The sequence below is a fragment of the Amblyomma americanum genome, chromosome 11, assembly GCF_052857255.1.
Source record: "Amblyomma americanum isolate KBUSLIRL-KWMA chromosome 11, ASM5285725v1, whole genome shotgun sequence".
NCBI lineage: Eukaryota > Metazoa > Arthropoda > Arachnida > Ixodida > Ixodidae > Amblyomma > Amblyomma americanum.
The window spans coordinates 124733583-124749887 of record NC_135507.1 but is presented as its reverse complement, the minus strand read 5'-3'; the positions used below and the strand labels follow the sequence as shown (position 1 = coordinate 124749887).

Genomic DNA, 16305 nt, shown 5'->3' with positions numbered 1-16305 from the left:
CCGCGGTTGAGTGCCCTCATGCACTCACGCACGCACACAAAAAAAAAAAACGACAGCGTAAGAAAGAACCCGGCCGGGTCGTTTTCGGGGAAGTTCTCTGTTCCGCACGCCGCAAACGCGCGTGTCCTCCTTCCTTTCCCTTTCCATCGTCCTCTTTTCCACTCCTATGATCAGTTGCCAACTGCGGTTCTGGGATCTGCCTAGCGCTAGACGGCCACAACGCGGTCAACAGGTTTGCCGCATCTTGCACAATCGCTCTCACTCTCGCCGCTCTCTCGAGCGCACAAAGGCTGTTCTTCATGAAACGTACGGCGAAGGAGCCGTTGTGCCGTACGCGCCTGTGCCGCGGATCCAATGCACGCGCGCCGACATTCTTTGCTCATCTGCGTCCGCAGACGTCGCCAATAAGCTTTTGACCTTTCGCAAGAAGAGACAAGCAACGCCCCTAACGCATCCTTCCCGTCGGCAAGTCAACACACCAGGTCGTGTCGGCAGAATGAGACGATGTAGGAAGCGCCATTCCCATCGCAGCTGTGCGCGCGCTCGCTTGATGTCCGATGTCGCAACCCTCTGGATGAAAAGTGGTCAAGCTGGAGAGCGGTTGGGCGACCCGAAGCTTGGAAGATGAGTTCTGACAGAGCTCGCTTGCGTCTTTGAACGAGCGAATCAGTTCAGCATAGCCTTCCTCCCAGTTGTGTGACCGCAATGGCTCAGCGGGGCTCTGAGTCGGTGGATGTCGCGAAGCGGCGTGCTCTTACGGACCGCTGCTGGGGCGTGCCTTTTGCCGTGGCGTCGTCTGCCTTCTTGCTGGTCATGGTGAGCTCCTGCTACGGCTACCTGGCTGTGCTGTTTATGGAGAAGTACGCCATCAACCACGAACAGGTCTACCGGATCTCCAGTGCTCTGATCATCGCGCACAGCTCGGCAGGTGAGACAAGGACCACTGTGTGCGGCGTGGCGAGCAGCAGTGTGTCACAGTTTGAAAGGGTGTCCAGTGCTTATAAAGTGTTTAGCGTTTTTAACAATTTTTTTATTAGGAAAGAAGGGCAATTTTTATTGAACAAAATCAACTGTCTGGAAGACCACCGCAGAAGGGAAGATGTATCCAATGCTTTTCTTCTCACGTTATGAATACCGTAAACTTTCCGCATGTGTTTGCTGGTTATTTCAGCGACCTGTCTGGCCATTACTTGTGTTATTGCCATAAGTTATTTATTCGTTTCTGATTTTGAGTCGTTTATCTGAGCACGTGGCTTTGCAGCTGTCGAAGGAATGAAGCATATTTAGGGCAGTTTCGTCTGTATAGTGGTGGGCGTTGTTTGCAAGCACTAATTTGTGAGATAATGTTGCAAAATGTGTTTAAAATTTTTTCCAATCAAAAAGTTTGTTCAATCTGAATTATTCTGCTTTATCGTATTGCATTTTTTTCTATATATAACGCCTTAGCTCCGACTTCAAGTTTAGCAATTCGACTTATAAAGGGCCTGTTTGGTCACAAGTGGGCGACTGCTCTGTGTCTCTGACTAGATCAGCACCTATAGCATTATCTGAGTTCCGGTTTTTCCTATTACCTGGCGGCATGTGATTTAATGTGCGTCAACGAGTAACGATGTGAGCGTCTTAGCTGTGTAAATAAATGCTTCCTTATTTGTTGAATTGAAAAGTTCTGTGATCCAGAATAGACTGTGCACCTTTGTAGCGGTCATTTTGTGAATTCCTTTTATCCATGATAAACTATAAGCCATCAATGCGTTTGCCTCTTTCAAACACCACTACAAACCTGAAGTAGTGCTCCGTGTCCAGTTATCGAATGACAACTGCTTTCTTTAGCAAAGCAGACGCCCACGAAAGAAAGGGTTGAAGCTGTTTTTAGATAGTGAAAGAAAGTGCTCTGCTCAGCCGTCTGTCCCACGGTTTACTGGCGCTCAAGTAGGACCTGAAGCAAGCACCGACAAATCAGCTGCCCAATTCTCCCAACCGTTCGCAAAATATAGCGGTTCCAGATCTGGTATTGCTTGGTTATCGTAGGCTGGGCTATTTAAGATGAGTCCTGCATCCGCAAGCCAGTCTCGAACCGCCCTTAAGTGCAAGGTGTGAGAACTGGGCAGCTGATTTGTATCCGGCTCGATATGGCTTCCAGCGCACTGCACAGCAAGTTCACAAGAAGATTAAAGCTGCTATATAAGCCCGATTTCATAAAAGCACGCGTTTCTTCTATTGTGTTTGTGCTCCTTCGCTGCCGTAATGAGTCAAGAAAGTTACCAACTAGCCCAAAAACTTGTTTCAATCTACTCCATGACATGGACAGCAGATGAAGACTTCTGTTCTTTTTCACTGAATTATTTTTTCCGCCCAATCCACCGACGTTGTTTTCCTGTTTTGCGTGATCTCTCTATAATTCATGAAGACGTTGAGGAACCTTTATCAGAGCACAACAGAGAGAGGCCAGTAAGATGTGTTTCCTGATAATACAAAACAGATTTAATACATGTTAACTGGAAGTCTGTACGCTCGCCAATGTTTCGACAAAAGACCGGCTCCCCCTCAATCCTTGTACACTTTGTTTTGCGTTCCTCAGATCTAGGCAGTTCTTTCCAAAACTAACGTATTCTTGTAATAAAAGTTTCTTGAAATCTTTTCTGAGATCTTAAAATATAGAAGAAAAACATTTATTTTCATAAAACACTCTTCAATCCACAATTTTCGTAGTGCTTGTTTTAAACCGTCAAACACTAAGAAAAATAATGTGGTAGGTGGTTGGTTTGACCTTTTCGCATGATGTTTTGCGAAACAAGCTGGTTTTGATGCTCCGTGTCTGCTTTCGATTGTCTGTGTCAGCCATTCGCCCCGCACTATGCAGGACTCGGCTGAAGCGACAGAGTATTTCTTCATTCAGCATTTTCCTCACTTGTTTCCGATCAGATTGCATTAAACCACGGTTGCGCAGCTTCTTTACAAAGAACGTGTGCCACTGCATGACAGGCTGTTTGTGAAGCGAAAGAAGGCAACCCGCTTCAGACAAGCGCAAAAATTTGAACGGCAGAAAAAAAAAACTGCCCTTTTCACAGCAGCCCCTCTCCGCTCTTGTGCTGCCAGTAACCAGAAAAGAATGCTGAATTAATATAACGCGCAGCTTCAGCGCTTTGCATTATGTTACCTCGCCGCCGCAGATGCCGACCTGCATGATATGTTTACATTAGAGGAACCCGCCAAATACACGCTAGCACCTCTAAGAATGCCTGGAGCAACATTGGAGGCAATTTGCTTTAGTGCAATCAACCGCGGTAGATTGTAGCGGTACGAGCCGCCGCGGTGGCTCAGTGGTTACGGCGCTTGGCTGCTGACCCCAAAGACGCGGGGTCTATTCCGGCGGTGGTGGTAAAATTTTTCATGGAGGCGGAATTCTAGACGCCCGTGTACTGTGCGATGTCAGTGCGCTCTAAAGAACCCTAGGTGGTCGAAATTTCAGGAGCTCTTCACTACGGCATCCCTCATACCCCGAGTCCCTTTGGGACGCCAAAACCCATAAAGCAAGATCAAAACAGCGCTGCACATAATGCACTGAAGACACAATTGGTGACCCATGACGAAGTGAAGGCAAGACAGGTTCTTGAATAGCAACCTATTGGATTCGCAATTCGATACATCTTCATTGAACCAGTTACGACATTCCAGCCACAATCTTCATTAGAAATAAAAATAGAAGAAATTTAATCTCCGCCTTAAATGGGCACTGAGGACAACGCTATCAACTTTTTTTGTTAGCAAAATCTGATTTTTCGGAATTTTATGGCTTTGTTGCCGCTGCCCGGCAGCGAAAGGTGCATTTATTGCAACGTGATTTGGATTAGGAAGTGAAAAACTTTTTGCCGCCGCTACGATTCCAACTTGGGACTCTCTGATGACGAAAAAGGAGAAGAGTGACGTAAAGTGGCAGAAACGGAAACGAGGACTCTCCGTGATTGCTGGAACCGAGCGCTGTGGTACGGCTTAGCAGCAGCCGAAATTAAAACTACTGAAGCCCGAACGTTGAGGACCTCTATCAGCCGTGATCGCTTCGTTTACGTTTGCACCAGTGTTACGGTGGATCCTGTTTCCGATTCCTACTATGAAGATTTCGCAAAGAACTGCGGCCTGCATTCAGCCACTCAACCTCTCACAGCGAGTGATGCTCTAGAGGGCTGAGGCGGCGCGTCCGGCGGGAAAGTCCTAGCACCGAGGTGTCGGCAGCGTCGCTGTCACCGCCGGGCCACCGTCACGTGTGATGTGTAGCGACTGGTACGTGCGGGCATATTTAAATTCTCTAATAATACTCCTCGTAGGGCTGGTTATGCAGCCCAGCGTCTTGGTACGTTTATGATGCGAACACGCCGAGCGGTGCGTTTGCTAACGTGGAGGCTCGTTGAACATTGGATACACAAAGCTCTATTTCCTTGTCGTAGTTCCATGCCGTTGCACGAACTTCATTCTAGGAGCACTTAGAGAGGCACTTGGATGTCCTCTCCTCCTCTGCCCTTGAATATCGAGGTGCATAACGAAACCATGCGGGTACGCGGAACGCATAGCCGCGAAGCACCACAAAACATACCAAAACTCAGCTGGCCACCTGTTGCGCAGCCAATTTCAGGTTTTCTTTGACTTTGAACATTCAGGTTGTCTTTTCTCCGTCTTCCTCGTGGGATAAAAGTGCAGTAGTGGTTTAAAAACAAAACTTGTATACTTTAATATCGATAAAACACGTAATATTTATGTTGCAGCAAGACTTTCATTTGAGCTAGTTGGTTGTAGCTTGACATGGTTTACGCAAAAAAGCGTAGAGGCGCTAAACGACGAAGACAAGCACACTCAAGACAGGACAGGCACGTTTTGCACGTTTGTTAGCCTCACGGATCTGTGGCTTCTTTTTTCCTATCTGATCATCATGCTTGTACTTTCCAGATTGGTCTGAAGCAGCAATATCTGTATTTTATTTCTTGCTCTTTTCTACCTTAACAGAGCTCTGTTTTCAGAAAGAGCGGTGTTTTTATGTTTAGGAGCTGGTATTCTATTGACACAAGCCAACTACAGTTTCTCCTCAGTGTCCCTTTAAGAGTATGACGCGATAGCGTAGTGGGTTAATTCACATATAATAATAATAATAATACTAATACTAATAATAATAATAATAATAATAATAATAATAATAATAATATTAATAATATTAATTAATAATTGGTTTTTGCGGAAAGGAAAATGGCGCAGTATCTGTCTCATATATCGTTGGACACCTGAACCGCGCCGTAAGGGAAGGGATAAGGGAGGGAATGAAAGAAGAAAGGAAGAAGGAGGTGCCGTAGTGGAGGGCTCCGGAATAATTTCGACCACCTGGGGATCTTTAACGTGCACTTACATCGCACAGCACACGAGCGCCTTAGCGTTTTCCTCCATAAAAACGCAGCCGCCGCGGTCGGGTTCGAACCCGGGAACTCCGGAAATTCACATATTGCAGAATGTCATTCTCTACTTCCCATTCGTAGATATATCGGAGTCCTCGTACCCCTCCTGGCTCTCTGATGCAGCGGTTAAGCGATGCACCACTGCCCTGTGATGGCATATGCTCCCAGTGGTGCGCCTTGAACGGACCAGTTGGTCTTCACGAGCGACCAACCATTAATTTAACTGCCATCTCCCATTGTAGAGAGAGATTGGTCAGATGGTTCTTGATAATCGCACTGAACACGGGAGAGAAAACTTTTGGGTGCTTGCCAACGTTTCGGCAAGAGGACTGGTCTTCGTCAGGGCAGAGCGTTCATCATTGATCGAGCTTAAATAGGGCCATCCTTCAGAGGAGGAAGGCCCTGTAAGAGGCAGGAGGACGTGAAGTGGGAATGGTCCAGGCATGATGGCTGCCAAAGGTGATTAACCCGTTGACCTGCAAAACTGTGAAAAGAAAAAGGCCAGTTCAGCAGATAGGACACCTGGGGTGTGGACCGTGGATTGACAGCGGGCGTGGGCTTGAAAGGCTGTGTCCAGCTGCGACAGGTGGCGTTGTATGACTATGTTGGCCTGAAGAACTCAGATAACAGATTAGTCAGCATGGCGGAACGAAATAAAGAGAAAAAATTATAATAAAGTAAAAAAGGCAGAGAAAACATCAAAGAAAGGGAGGGGGTGGAAATGAATGCTGAAGACAAGTGTTCCTGAGCAGTGCTGGCAAGAGAAGCAGGACACAAGGTAAAGGTAAAATTGAACAAAGAGAAAGAAAGTCACCTATGGGGAAAAGGACTGGTCAGGGCGGAAGGGTGAGGTAAAAGACACCATTAAGCAGCGGTATGAACTGCTGGCAAATGCTCTGACTACCCGAAATGCTTGTTTAAACAATTACGCCTCTGCCAGAATGTACTTGAGAGATACCAAGTTTCCTCTGGATATGTTAACCCTGTTGGTCACAATTTCGATGGACTTAAACTATTTATTCTTCAATCAGGCTTGAAATCTGCAAGGAACAGAAAATGCAGTGAGGCAATTCTAATCCACAATTTTAAAATCCTAGAACCAGCAGGGATTAACATATCCAGAGGAAACTTGGAATGCCTCAAGTACATTCGGGCAAAGACGTAATTGTTTAACCAGGTCCTGCACAAGGTCAGAGTATTTACCAGCACTTCATACCACCGCTTAATCGTTTCTCTCACCCTACATCTCCGCCCCGACCCGTCCTTTAACCGGGTTTTGCTAAACGTAATGGCAGCAGACGAGCGTCAATTGTGGGCCGCTCCTCAAGAGAGTAATGTCAGAAGCTGCCCGTGACATACCAGACTGCTTTGGTACATGATATGTTCCGGTACCTACAGGCGGGTAAACAGCGCTAAAACATCGTAACTTTCGGGCGAACGCCTCCCTCCTATCCTGCTGTGATGTCGAGCGTCGTCCACTCGGCCACTCTTAATGGAGGACACAGGACTAACAATCGTGCAACATTGTACGCCACTACGATTCCACCCATCTGCATGGAAGTAACTAAACAATGAACAGTTTCCAGGCGTTCATATGCCTGATGGTGCTGAGACAAACGTAATGGCTGTCATCGAGAACCCTGAGGGGTCCCCAACACAGCGGCGATCAGTGTCACAATCACTCTTGAAGTTTTCAGAGTGCACTGCCCTTATGGAACAGTGGTAGAGCAACATTTATTTAAATCAGTGACTCAGGCGGAGCAATTGCCGACAGGTTACTTTAAGTGTAATTCATTTCCCTGGGCACATTTTCGCTAGGGGCCTTTTTCCGTGGGCGCTTCCTCAGGGGACATTTTTTCTGGTGAATTTTTCTCCGGGGACGTGTCTTCCGGCGACATTTCTTCCGTGGACGTTATTTCCTACACAACCTTTAAACCCGCAATGACATTTTTTCTCTCTTATTTGTTCAATTTTATCTTTCCCTTGTGCCCTGATTCTCATGCGGTCATTTCTGAGCAACACTTGCCTTCGGCATTCTTTTTCACCCCCCCCCCCTTTTCTTTCATGTTTTCTCTGTTTGCTTCCTTTCTTTATTATAATTTTTCCCCCGATATTTCGTTCCTCATTGCTGACTAATCCCTTATCTGAGTTTTTCAGGCTAACACAGTCAGTCGCAACGCCACCTGTCGCAGCTGGACACAGCCTTTTGAAGCCCACACCCGCTATCGCTCCCCGCTCCACGCCTCCGGATTCCTTTCTGCTGATCTGGCTTTTGTCTTTTCACAGTTTTGCAGGTCGACTTTAATCAACTTTAGTAATCAACTTTAGTAGCCATCATGCCTGGACAAGATTAACCCTCCCCAACACTAACACCATTCCCACTTCACACCTCCTCCCCTTACTGGACCTTTCTCCTCGGAGGGATTATCCTATTTATACCCTCTCAATGATGACCGATTTGCCCAGACGAAGAACAAATGCTCTTATCGAAACGCTGGCAAGCACCCTGAGGTCTTCCCTCCCTTGTCCTGGTCCATCAGAGTCCTCCTCATCCTCCTCCTCCTCCCTACCTTGTTCACTTTGTGATTGTGACCTGCCATGGTGGGCAGTTTGCCTCCTATTCGACAGGTAGGTTGAGATGACGCCGCAAGGTCACGTGACCTTGGTGACCCAAATTCCTCCTGTGTTGCTCTCTGCGTACAATCTGCCGGAGCCATGCCCATGATTTTCCGCTTACAATGCCAACGCTGGATTTTCTGCTCAATGAGTCCGTTAAAGCTAGCGTGTTAAAGAGCAAAAAAAAGAAAAAAAGAGAAATGCTTGCAGCTAATGCCTAGCTGTTTAAAGCATTTATACGTTAACGGAACACACCAATTTATATGTGTGCCCTGCCACTCGCAACTATATTTTTGCAGCGTGCGGTGCGTGCGCTTTTTATGCTGCCTGCGGTGCCTAAACGGAGGTGCGAAAATTTACAGACAGTCTGCTCGTAGAGTCCCCGTGTGGAATATTCGTTGCCCTCTATTATTTTCTCTTCACAGATTCTTACTTTACATTTCCTATAAAAATATAAATAAAAATTAATTCTAAAACCCACCCTTATCTATGTTAATAGCTAGGCTAACTTAGACGTCACCAGGCACACCACCCACTGATCGGCAACCTCTATCCACCCCACACCCACCCACCTACACCCTCCAAGAGCTCCGTCTACCACCCATCAACCCAGCTATACCCTACAGAAGCGCTACGCACAATGAACCACTTACAGATGCTCGCAGAATAATTCGGTACGCCAGACAGTCCGGCGAAGAGCACCGGCGTAAAAATACGGAGACCGACTGCACCTGCGTGGGCTCCCTAACTTTTTGCGTCGCGCGTGACGTCATCACTGTGTCAATCATTTCGCAAACTAGCCACCGCTGATCACTCCTAGTAAGCTGGCGATAAGTCGCTATACTTTTCTTCTCACACCGCAGGTATCCTTGTGAGCCAGCTGCAGCGCAAGCTGTCCGTATACCAGATCAGCCTCATAGGAGGCTTCCTGGCTTCTGCCGGCCTTGTCGCATCTGCCTTTGCGCCCAGCGTGGGCTGGATGACCTTTACGTTCGGCGTGGTTTACGGTAAGTTGAAACGCGCATTTTGTGGCGAGTCATTAATGCGAACCCATTAGATGGCTTATCGACACCAAAACCCGGCATCGACTAGGAATTGGTGGCGTTACAAAACTCGCAATTGCTCGAAACGGTGTTACGTTGTCGAAGACGGTAAGATACTAAGTGTCAACCAGTAATAGTTAACAATGTGCTTACAACTGCGCCGACTACAAGGGCATAGAATAAAATTAGGATATAATTGAAATAATCTTGGAATAAAATTGGAATCGAACTATAATGAAATTGAAACAGAATGGGAATAAAATTACAGTCCTTTTTCATTACTCAGTCTTATGGTTCATAAGTGCCCCAGTGATTCTGTTGAACTTTGTACATGTCTGTGCATTCCAGATAGTACATGCGCAGTCTGCGTCACTTTTCATCAATGGATATCTTTCGATGGACTTACGAAAGAACAGATCGTCAGCTTTTGAAACGCAGTGATGTCGCTTGCTACTACTCAGTGGATTTCGTTCGGTTATTTAAATATTTTCTGAGCCGTCACAAAAATTTTATGAATGCATTGCTGACTGGTTATAATTACTGTCTTCGAATTACTGCCTCATCAGTATGGTGCACTGCCACCCTCTTAATCACTCTCACACTATATCTACATACGCCCGATAAACTTACCGGTAGAGCAGCACTCCTGCTTCTCTGAGCCGACTAAATTCCCGCGTCTAAATGTCGGCTATCAGGAAATTCATGGTACGTTTTACCATTCCATTCCACAGGAACCGGCATTGGAATAGCCCTGCTGGGTCTTTCCCTCTACTTGCTGATTTACTTTGAAGAGTACAGAGGCACTGCGACTGCCATCTTGTGGATATTCAGGGCTACTTCTGGAATGGCCGCCCTGCCGCTTTTGTGGAAGCTCACAGAGACGTTCGGAGTTCAAGGCTGCCTTCTTATTGCTGGCGGGTTGGTGATGCACGTGCTGCCAATCATCATGCTCATCAAGTACCCTCGACCTTGCTGCTTGCGCTTCTCTAAATCAACATCCCAAGGCGGTGATGTTGTCACAACTTTGAACAAAGAGAGCGTTCAAAGCGGTGGCAAAGATGCAGAACCACCTTGCTCACAGCCGCAACAGCAGCTGGAGCCACCGTCGACGAGTCCCGAGAACCAACTCGAAACTTCGACTTCTTCCGAGAACCGCATAACTGACATCGCTCTCGCGAGCTTCAAGTCGCTGCCCTTCTACGTAATGGTGCTTTACTCGGTTGTCACCGAGTACGTGTTCGTGACGTTCTCGATAACCGTCGTGGCTTACGCCGTCGACAAAGGTTGGAAACTTCAAAAGGGCAATCAGCTCGTGATCTACAACGCCGTGGGACTTCTGGCCGGGCGAGTGGCCGCGCCTTTCGCCACGGACAAAATTCGCTTCAGCCGCTGTCCTGTGGCCGTGGCGAGCATGTCGGCGGCAGCGGGGCTCTTCCTGCTTCTTCCTATGGTGACAACGTTCGCTGGTCTCGCTGTGCTCGCCTGTTTGATGGGTGTTGTCATGGGCTACATCCTGTGCATCAAGACCGTGCTGATGGGGGACTACATGGTCGTGGAGGGAGTTAGTTTCTGCTGTGGAGTGGCCGGTATACTAGCCATTCCGGTGTGGCTCGCCGGACCGTCTGTCATTGGTGAGTATCATATCATGCCTCGGTCATTCCCGTTTAATATTAACTGGCGCGTGCGTTAATGTGAGCGGTGTTTTCGTTGCTCTGCAGGCTTCTTCCGAGACACGAAGGGCTCGTATGATCTACTCTACGTGACATTCTCGGCGTTGAGCGTTTTTGTGGCGCTGCTGTTGCTCATGCTTGCTTGCTGGGACGCATCTCGGCGAAGACGTCAGCACGACGATTCCCACCGCGGTACTGGAACGAATGAAATGCAAACCGCGAATAAACCAAAAGTAACTTCCATTTCCAAAAAAGACTGCAGACTTTAACGGCTAAAAAAAGGTTTTATAACAAAGCCACAATGTTGCCAATGGGTACGTCCGCTCCACGCCGTAAAAGCGGCGTAGGAGATTTATGTACCGGAACATTCATAAGCTTAGTGCTCAGTAGAGATGTGCATAATGAAGCATTTTGCTAACCGTGAATCCATTCACTCTTCGTTTTCTTTTTGTCTTTTCGTTTTGCCGCGAAGTGCAAACTGACTAGTCAGAACGGGAGACTTCTTCAGCATTTTTCGTCGTTTGCGTGTTTCAGATCATTACAGAGAACTCTCAAGGCACCGCCCTTTTTGTGCAGTAGCTGCCGCCTCAATAACGCCAACCTTCTCGGGACTTGTGGAAGCACCATCTTTGCGTTGCTCGCGACGAAGGCCTTTCTTCTCTTTTTCGGGGATGTAGGCCTCATTCATGTCTCGTGAATTTTGAGTGTGCGTGACTCTGTGTGTTGTGTGCGAATGCCTTATGTTATGGCGTGATAAATCGTGCCAGCTATGTCTCATTACCAAGCAAACCTTGCAAGGTGTGTGAAACAGTGTGTCTGTCTGTCTTTGAACCAATAAAATAGCCAGGACAGAAATTTTGAGACGTGTTTACGGAAAGCGATAAACCAATGTGCCTGGAAGCACTCGCTTCTTAGACGTCACTCACAAGCGCAGGATAGTTGTAAAATGCGATCGCTGTAATCGCTTGCAAATACCCCTGTAATATCAGTCAATCATAATATCAGTAATATCAGCTTGCAATCACCATGACTGATACACATTGGATCACAGGTGGCTACCTGGCGACATTGGGGATCGAACCCCGCACCTCCCGCATGCGAGGCTGATGCTCAGCCGCTAGGCTATCGCTGCGGTTTTACAGAATGGGTTAAAAGCGTCGTCAGCGGTTGGAGCCGCACGCTCCCGTCACTTTCCGCGGCAGGCGCACGGGGATCCGTTGTGCCTTGCCGCTGGACTTCTTGTTCCAGGCAGCGAAGCGAGTGCAGCAAACGCGCGCTCTGGTCGCCTTCCCCAGCAAATGCTAGGGAACGGCTTTGCCTCAAGAGTTCGGTGCGCACAAGAAAACCCGGCCGCCATTGTCGGCGCATACAAATGTTCGCCGCCGATACTTCCGAAGTCGCGGCCCTACGCCAGCCGGTAAGTCGGAAGTCCTTCTTACGTAGCCTTCTATTTCCGAGGAATGCCTCGTTGATATTTTGTTGCTAGGTGGCCCGCCCTGTGTAATATTGCAAGTGTAATAAATAGCATATGAGTGTTAACGCTATTGTCGTCCTTCCCTTTGTCCCTCGAGCACGAATCCCATCCGCGGTTAGCGAGCGGGAACGCTGTATTCGCGGAGTGGGAGTGCGAGCGGGTCAAAAGGGTATTTCCTCCCCCCTTTCGGCCCCCAGATATTTCCACAAAATTTGTAATCTTTTGTCGTCATTCTCATCCGTAGTGCTGACCTTTTAAAGCAGAAGTGTACGGGTGCTCCCGCGTGCCGGGGCATTACCTGAACAGCTTTCAGGCCTGCGCCCAAAATTTTGACGTCACATCCGGCAGGCTGACACTTACAGAAGCCGCATCGCCAGCGACATGATTTTAGTTCCTGCTGTTCTTTCTTTCACGCTCCCTGCTCCGCGCGGGCCGGTTGGTTGCAGCGGCGTGGTCGCGTTTGTCGTCTCTCGTCGTTGTTTTGCGGCAATTTTGTTTCCGTGTGTGATGATCAGTGGATACTAAAATGCCGAACAGGTGTCGTGTGACGAGGTGCACCGGCAATTACGATACGGGCGGGAAGATACAAGTGTTTTCTTTCCCAAAAGACGACGACACTTTTAAGTGGTTACGCGCCATTCTAAGGAAGGACTTCGTGCCCACTTCGTACACTATGCTAAGTAATGTTTATGGTACTGTTATGTGCTCCTGGTTGCTTTTACTTAATCAGCACGTTTATTGTGATACTTCCGAAGCCCAGATAGATTTACTGTGGCCACATTTCTTTGCTGCAAACACGCTTATAGACAAAGGGGCTAGCATTAGGCTATTGTGGATTCTGCGATGTTTACGAAACGTTTGTACGTTTGTGCAGGTTTGCGCCGATCATTGCGACGCTTCATGCATCGAGACGACGACATCGTACACGGATCCAAGAACAGGAAATGTTCTTACAGTTCGATTGCCAGTACCGCGGTTGCGCCGTACATCGGTGCCTACCATATTTCCCAACTGCCCTTCGTACCTTTCAGCACCAGAAAACAGCAAGAGAGAAGCACCTGGTGCTAAGAGGAGCCGACTAGAAGCTTCCGAACTCGCCCGTGCGGTCAAAGGATCACTGGCGTCATGTGAAGCGGAGCAGGAGAGAGACCAGTTTTCGTCACTCGAAGGACTAAATGCGCGCCTGCAAGTGGCCTGAGTGTCAGTGCAGTGGACTGTGATTCATAAAGAAAAGTGTACGATGTTTTTGAACATCACCAACGATCGTGAACCTTGGTTGAAGGTGTCATTGACAGTGTTCGAAAACCTCCAGGTCTCAGCCTGCTACCTAGGATCCGCGATCAAGAATCTTGGTAGCGCTTGCAGTAAATTCCCTTCTAGACAAATGGGAAGCAAGCATTAATGAAAACAAGAAAGGGGCTGTGAAATTTTTAAAGGAACAGCTAACACTGCTCTCTGCAGAACGTATTCAGTACTGCACACAGGTAATGGTGTTTGCATGCATTCTCCACACAATATCGCCGCATGCCTACAAGTATTTGAGAAAAAGTACACTAGCCTTGCCCCATCCGAGCACTATTAGGAAAGTGTGCTCATCTGTACAAATGTGCCCAGAAATTGATTCTTGTGATGCGACTTCAGTATGTTTCCCAGAGATTTACACATCTGCAGCCACATGAGAAGACAGTGACGTTGATGCTTGACGAAATTCATATCAAGCCTTGTTTTGATTATAAGGGGGCAGCATATGTGGTGCTCAAGTGAATTCCAGCGAGGCAGCCACATCTGTGCACGTGTTTATGATACGAAGTCTGCTGAGCTCATTCAAGGAGGTAGCACGCATTCTTCCGGTAAAAACCATGCAGGGCGACCAATTTCATGTCATACTGAAGAAGGTGATCATACTCTTAGAAGAGACTGCAGATTGGGTACAGGGTCATAGCCGTTGTTTGTGACAATAACTCTCTATACAGAAAGGTAATGAGGATGCTTCTGCCAAAGCCAATGCTTCGTCATGTTTATCCACATCCGGCAGATCCAGATCGGCCATTATTTTATGTGGTAGATACTGTACATCTTTTGAAGCGTATCAGAAACAATTGACTGAATCAGAAAAATGCGGGGACTTGCTTTTTCTACCCACGCTTTGAGCTTTCAAACAATGATGTTCGTCCTGAATGCAAAATAACTGTCTAATTTAAGAATTTGAGAGATTTACATAAAGTGGAGTCATCTCTACTGATAAAATCTGGATATGGCTTGACATCCAAGGCAATTAATCCGAGCAACTTGGAACGGCAAAATGTGAAGCTGGTACTGCAGATTTTTAATCCGCACGTAGCCACAGCCCTGGCAGCTCGCAGTGGTGAAGCTGATTTTCAACATGCGGCAGCAACAGCAGATTTCATCAAAATCATTCTTCGCTGGTGGAGTATTGTCAACGTAAAAACGCCAAATAAAAGCTTACATCATCGTACTGCATAAGAAGAACACATATCTTGCAGTGCAGATGACCCAAAAGTAGCTTTTCTGAATGGTTTCATTACCTGGCTTGATGTCTGGGAATTTTATGGGCATGACACTAGGGTCCTTACCCAGGACACATTGAGTGCCCTAAGGCTATCTGCTCAATCCTTAACGGCATTGGCAAAGTAATGCATAAGTGAGCTTCATTTTAAGTACGTCCTACTAGGGAAAGTTCAAACTGATCCTCTCGAGAGTCGTTTTGGACAGTACCGGCAAATGGCTGGTGGGCAGTACCACATACCTGTTCTACAGCTTTGTGAGGCAGAGGGCAGGATTCACCTTCAAAATGCCCTGCCAAAGATGAGCACTGATTACTTCAGAAACATCGAAGAGACAGCGTCAGAGATGTAGGTACCTCCTTTAGTGTTCAAGTTGTAGACGCTGACCTTGATGCACTCAGAGAACGAATGCCAGTTATTGGTTATGTTGGCGGGTATTGTGCGCATGCTACAATGAGTGTTTTAAAGTGTGAAAGTTGCCGAGGACCCTTGGTTGTTACCGGAAGTGAGACGGAAACGGAATAAGACACCCATTCCTTAATCGCACAACTGGACCGAGGTGGACTCAAGTTTCCCTCTGCCCTTGTGATTACAATAGTCATGTACACAGAGGTTGTAGTTACAAAGTCTGTGACACAAAGTGACTGCGCACAATTTCTCCATGGGCCCAACCAAAGGAATGTCGTTCGGCAACTGACACTCAACTCTCTACCGAGGCTTGAGGACATAGATGCATGTGAAAATGGGCATGCCTACGAGCTCCTTGTCACACTTGGTGCAAACTGTGCAGCAAACATAATGCTTAACAAATTATGCAAACAAAGGAATTATCAGCTTCATATTATAAAAGAACAGAAGGCAAAAAACAGAAAAGCCCAAACCTTTCTTGAAAAGTAATTTTCGCTAACTTGGACACCGCACATTTAATTACTTTAAATTGCACTGCAGGTATTTTATTGTAGTTTCCTCATGTGATTTCTTTGGCGAACTTCTGCCTGTTGTAGTGCAATGAGCCTTCTTTTGTTTGCTTCATGCATGCTTTCTAGCCCAGAGTTTAGATGACAGTTCTTTGTTTTTAATCTGAAATTTTAAAGTATTTTGGCAATTAAGTGCAATGTTGTTTTTTTACTGCGCTGAACCTCAGACAGTGCCTGCTGCGGTATGTGAATGACTTATTTGTCACACCTTTTTTCTGTATGTGCTTTTCTTGTGCAGTGTCTATTATTGTACTATTGTTGCAGTGTCTATTATGTATTATTGTATTATTGTCTATATTATTGTGCAATGCAGTTTGTGCAGTTGATTCCTTGTGCATTCCTATACCTGCAGCAGTAAAATAAGTGGTTCTTTGTGTCACTTATTTATTATAACCTAGTCCAGATTTTAGTCACAAGTGTGTTTAACGTACTATGGTTTCTTTGCATGTCTTCGACTCTACAAAGTAATATGATGTGTTTTATGCCATTGAGGGTGGCCACCTACTCTGAAAAATGGATGAAATAATATTTTCTTCTAACCTACAGTTAAGATGCGAGTATGGGT

At 46.9% G+C, this 16305-nt stretch overlaps 1 protein-coding gene across 1 annotated transcript; it reads left to right on the top strand.

Annotated features, from left to right (window-relative positions):
• The first annotated feature begins 295 nt into the window (after positions 1-295).
• Positions 296-12300, top strand: LOC144109922 (monocarboxylate transporter 12-like). Its single transcript, XM_077642692.1, has 4 exons — positions 296-928; positions 8915-9058; positions 9826-10725; positions 10813-12300. The coding sequence occupies exons 1-4, from the start codon at positions 706-708 to the stop codon at positions 11031-11033; spliced, it is 1488 nt and encodes a 495-aa protein (XP_077498818.1). The 5' UTR covers positions 296-705; the 3' UTR covers positions 11034-12300.
• The last annotated feature ends 4005 nt before the right edge of the window (positions 12301-16305 follow it).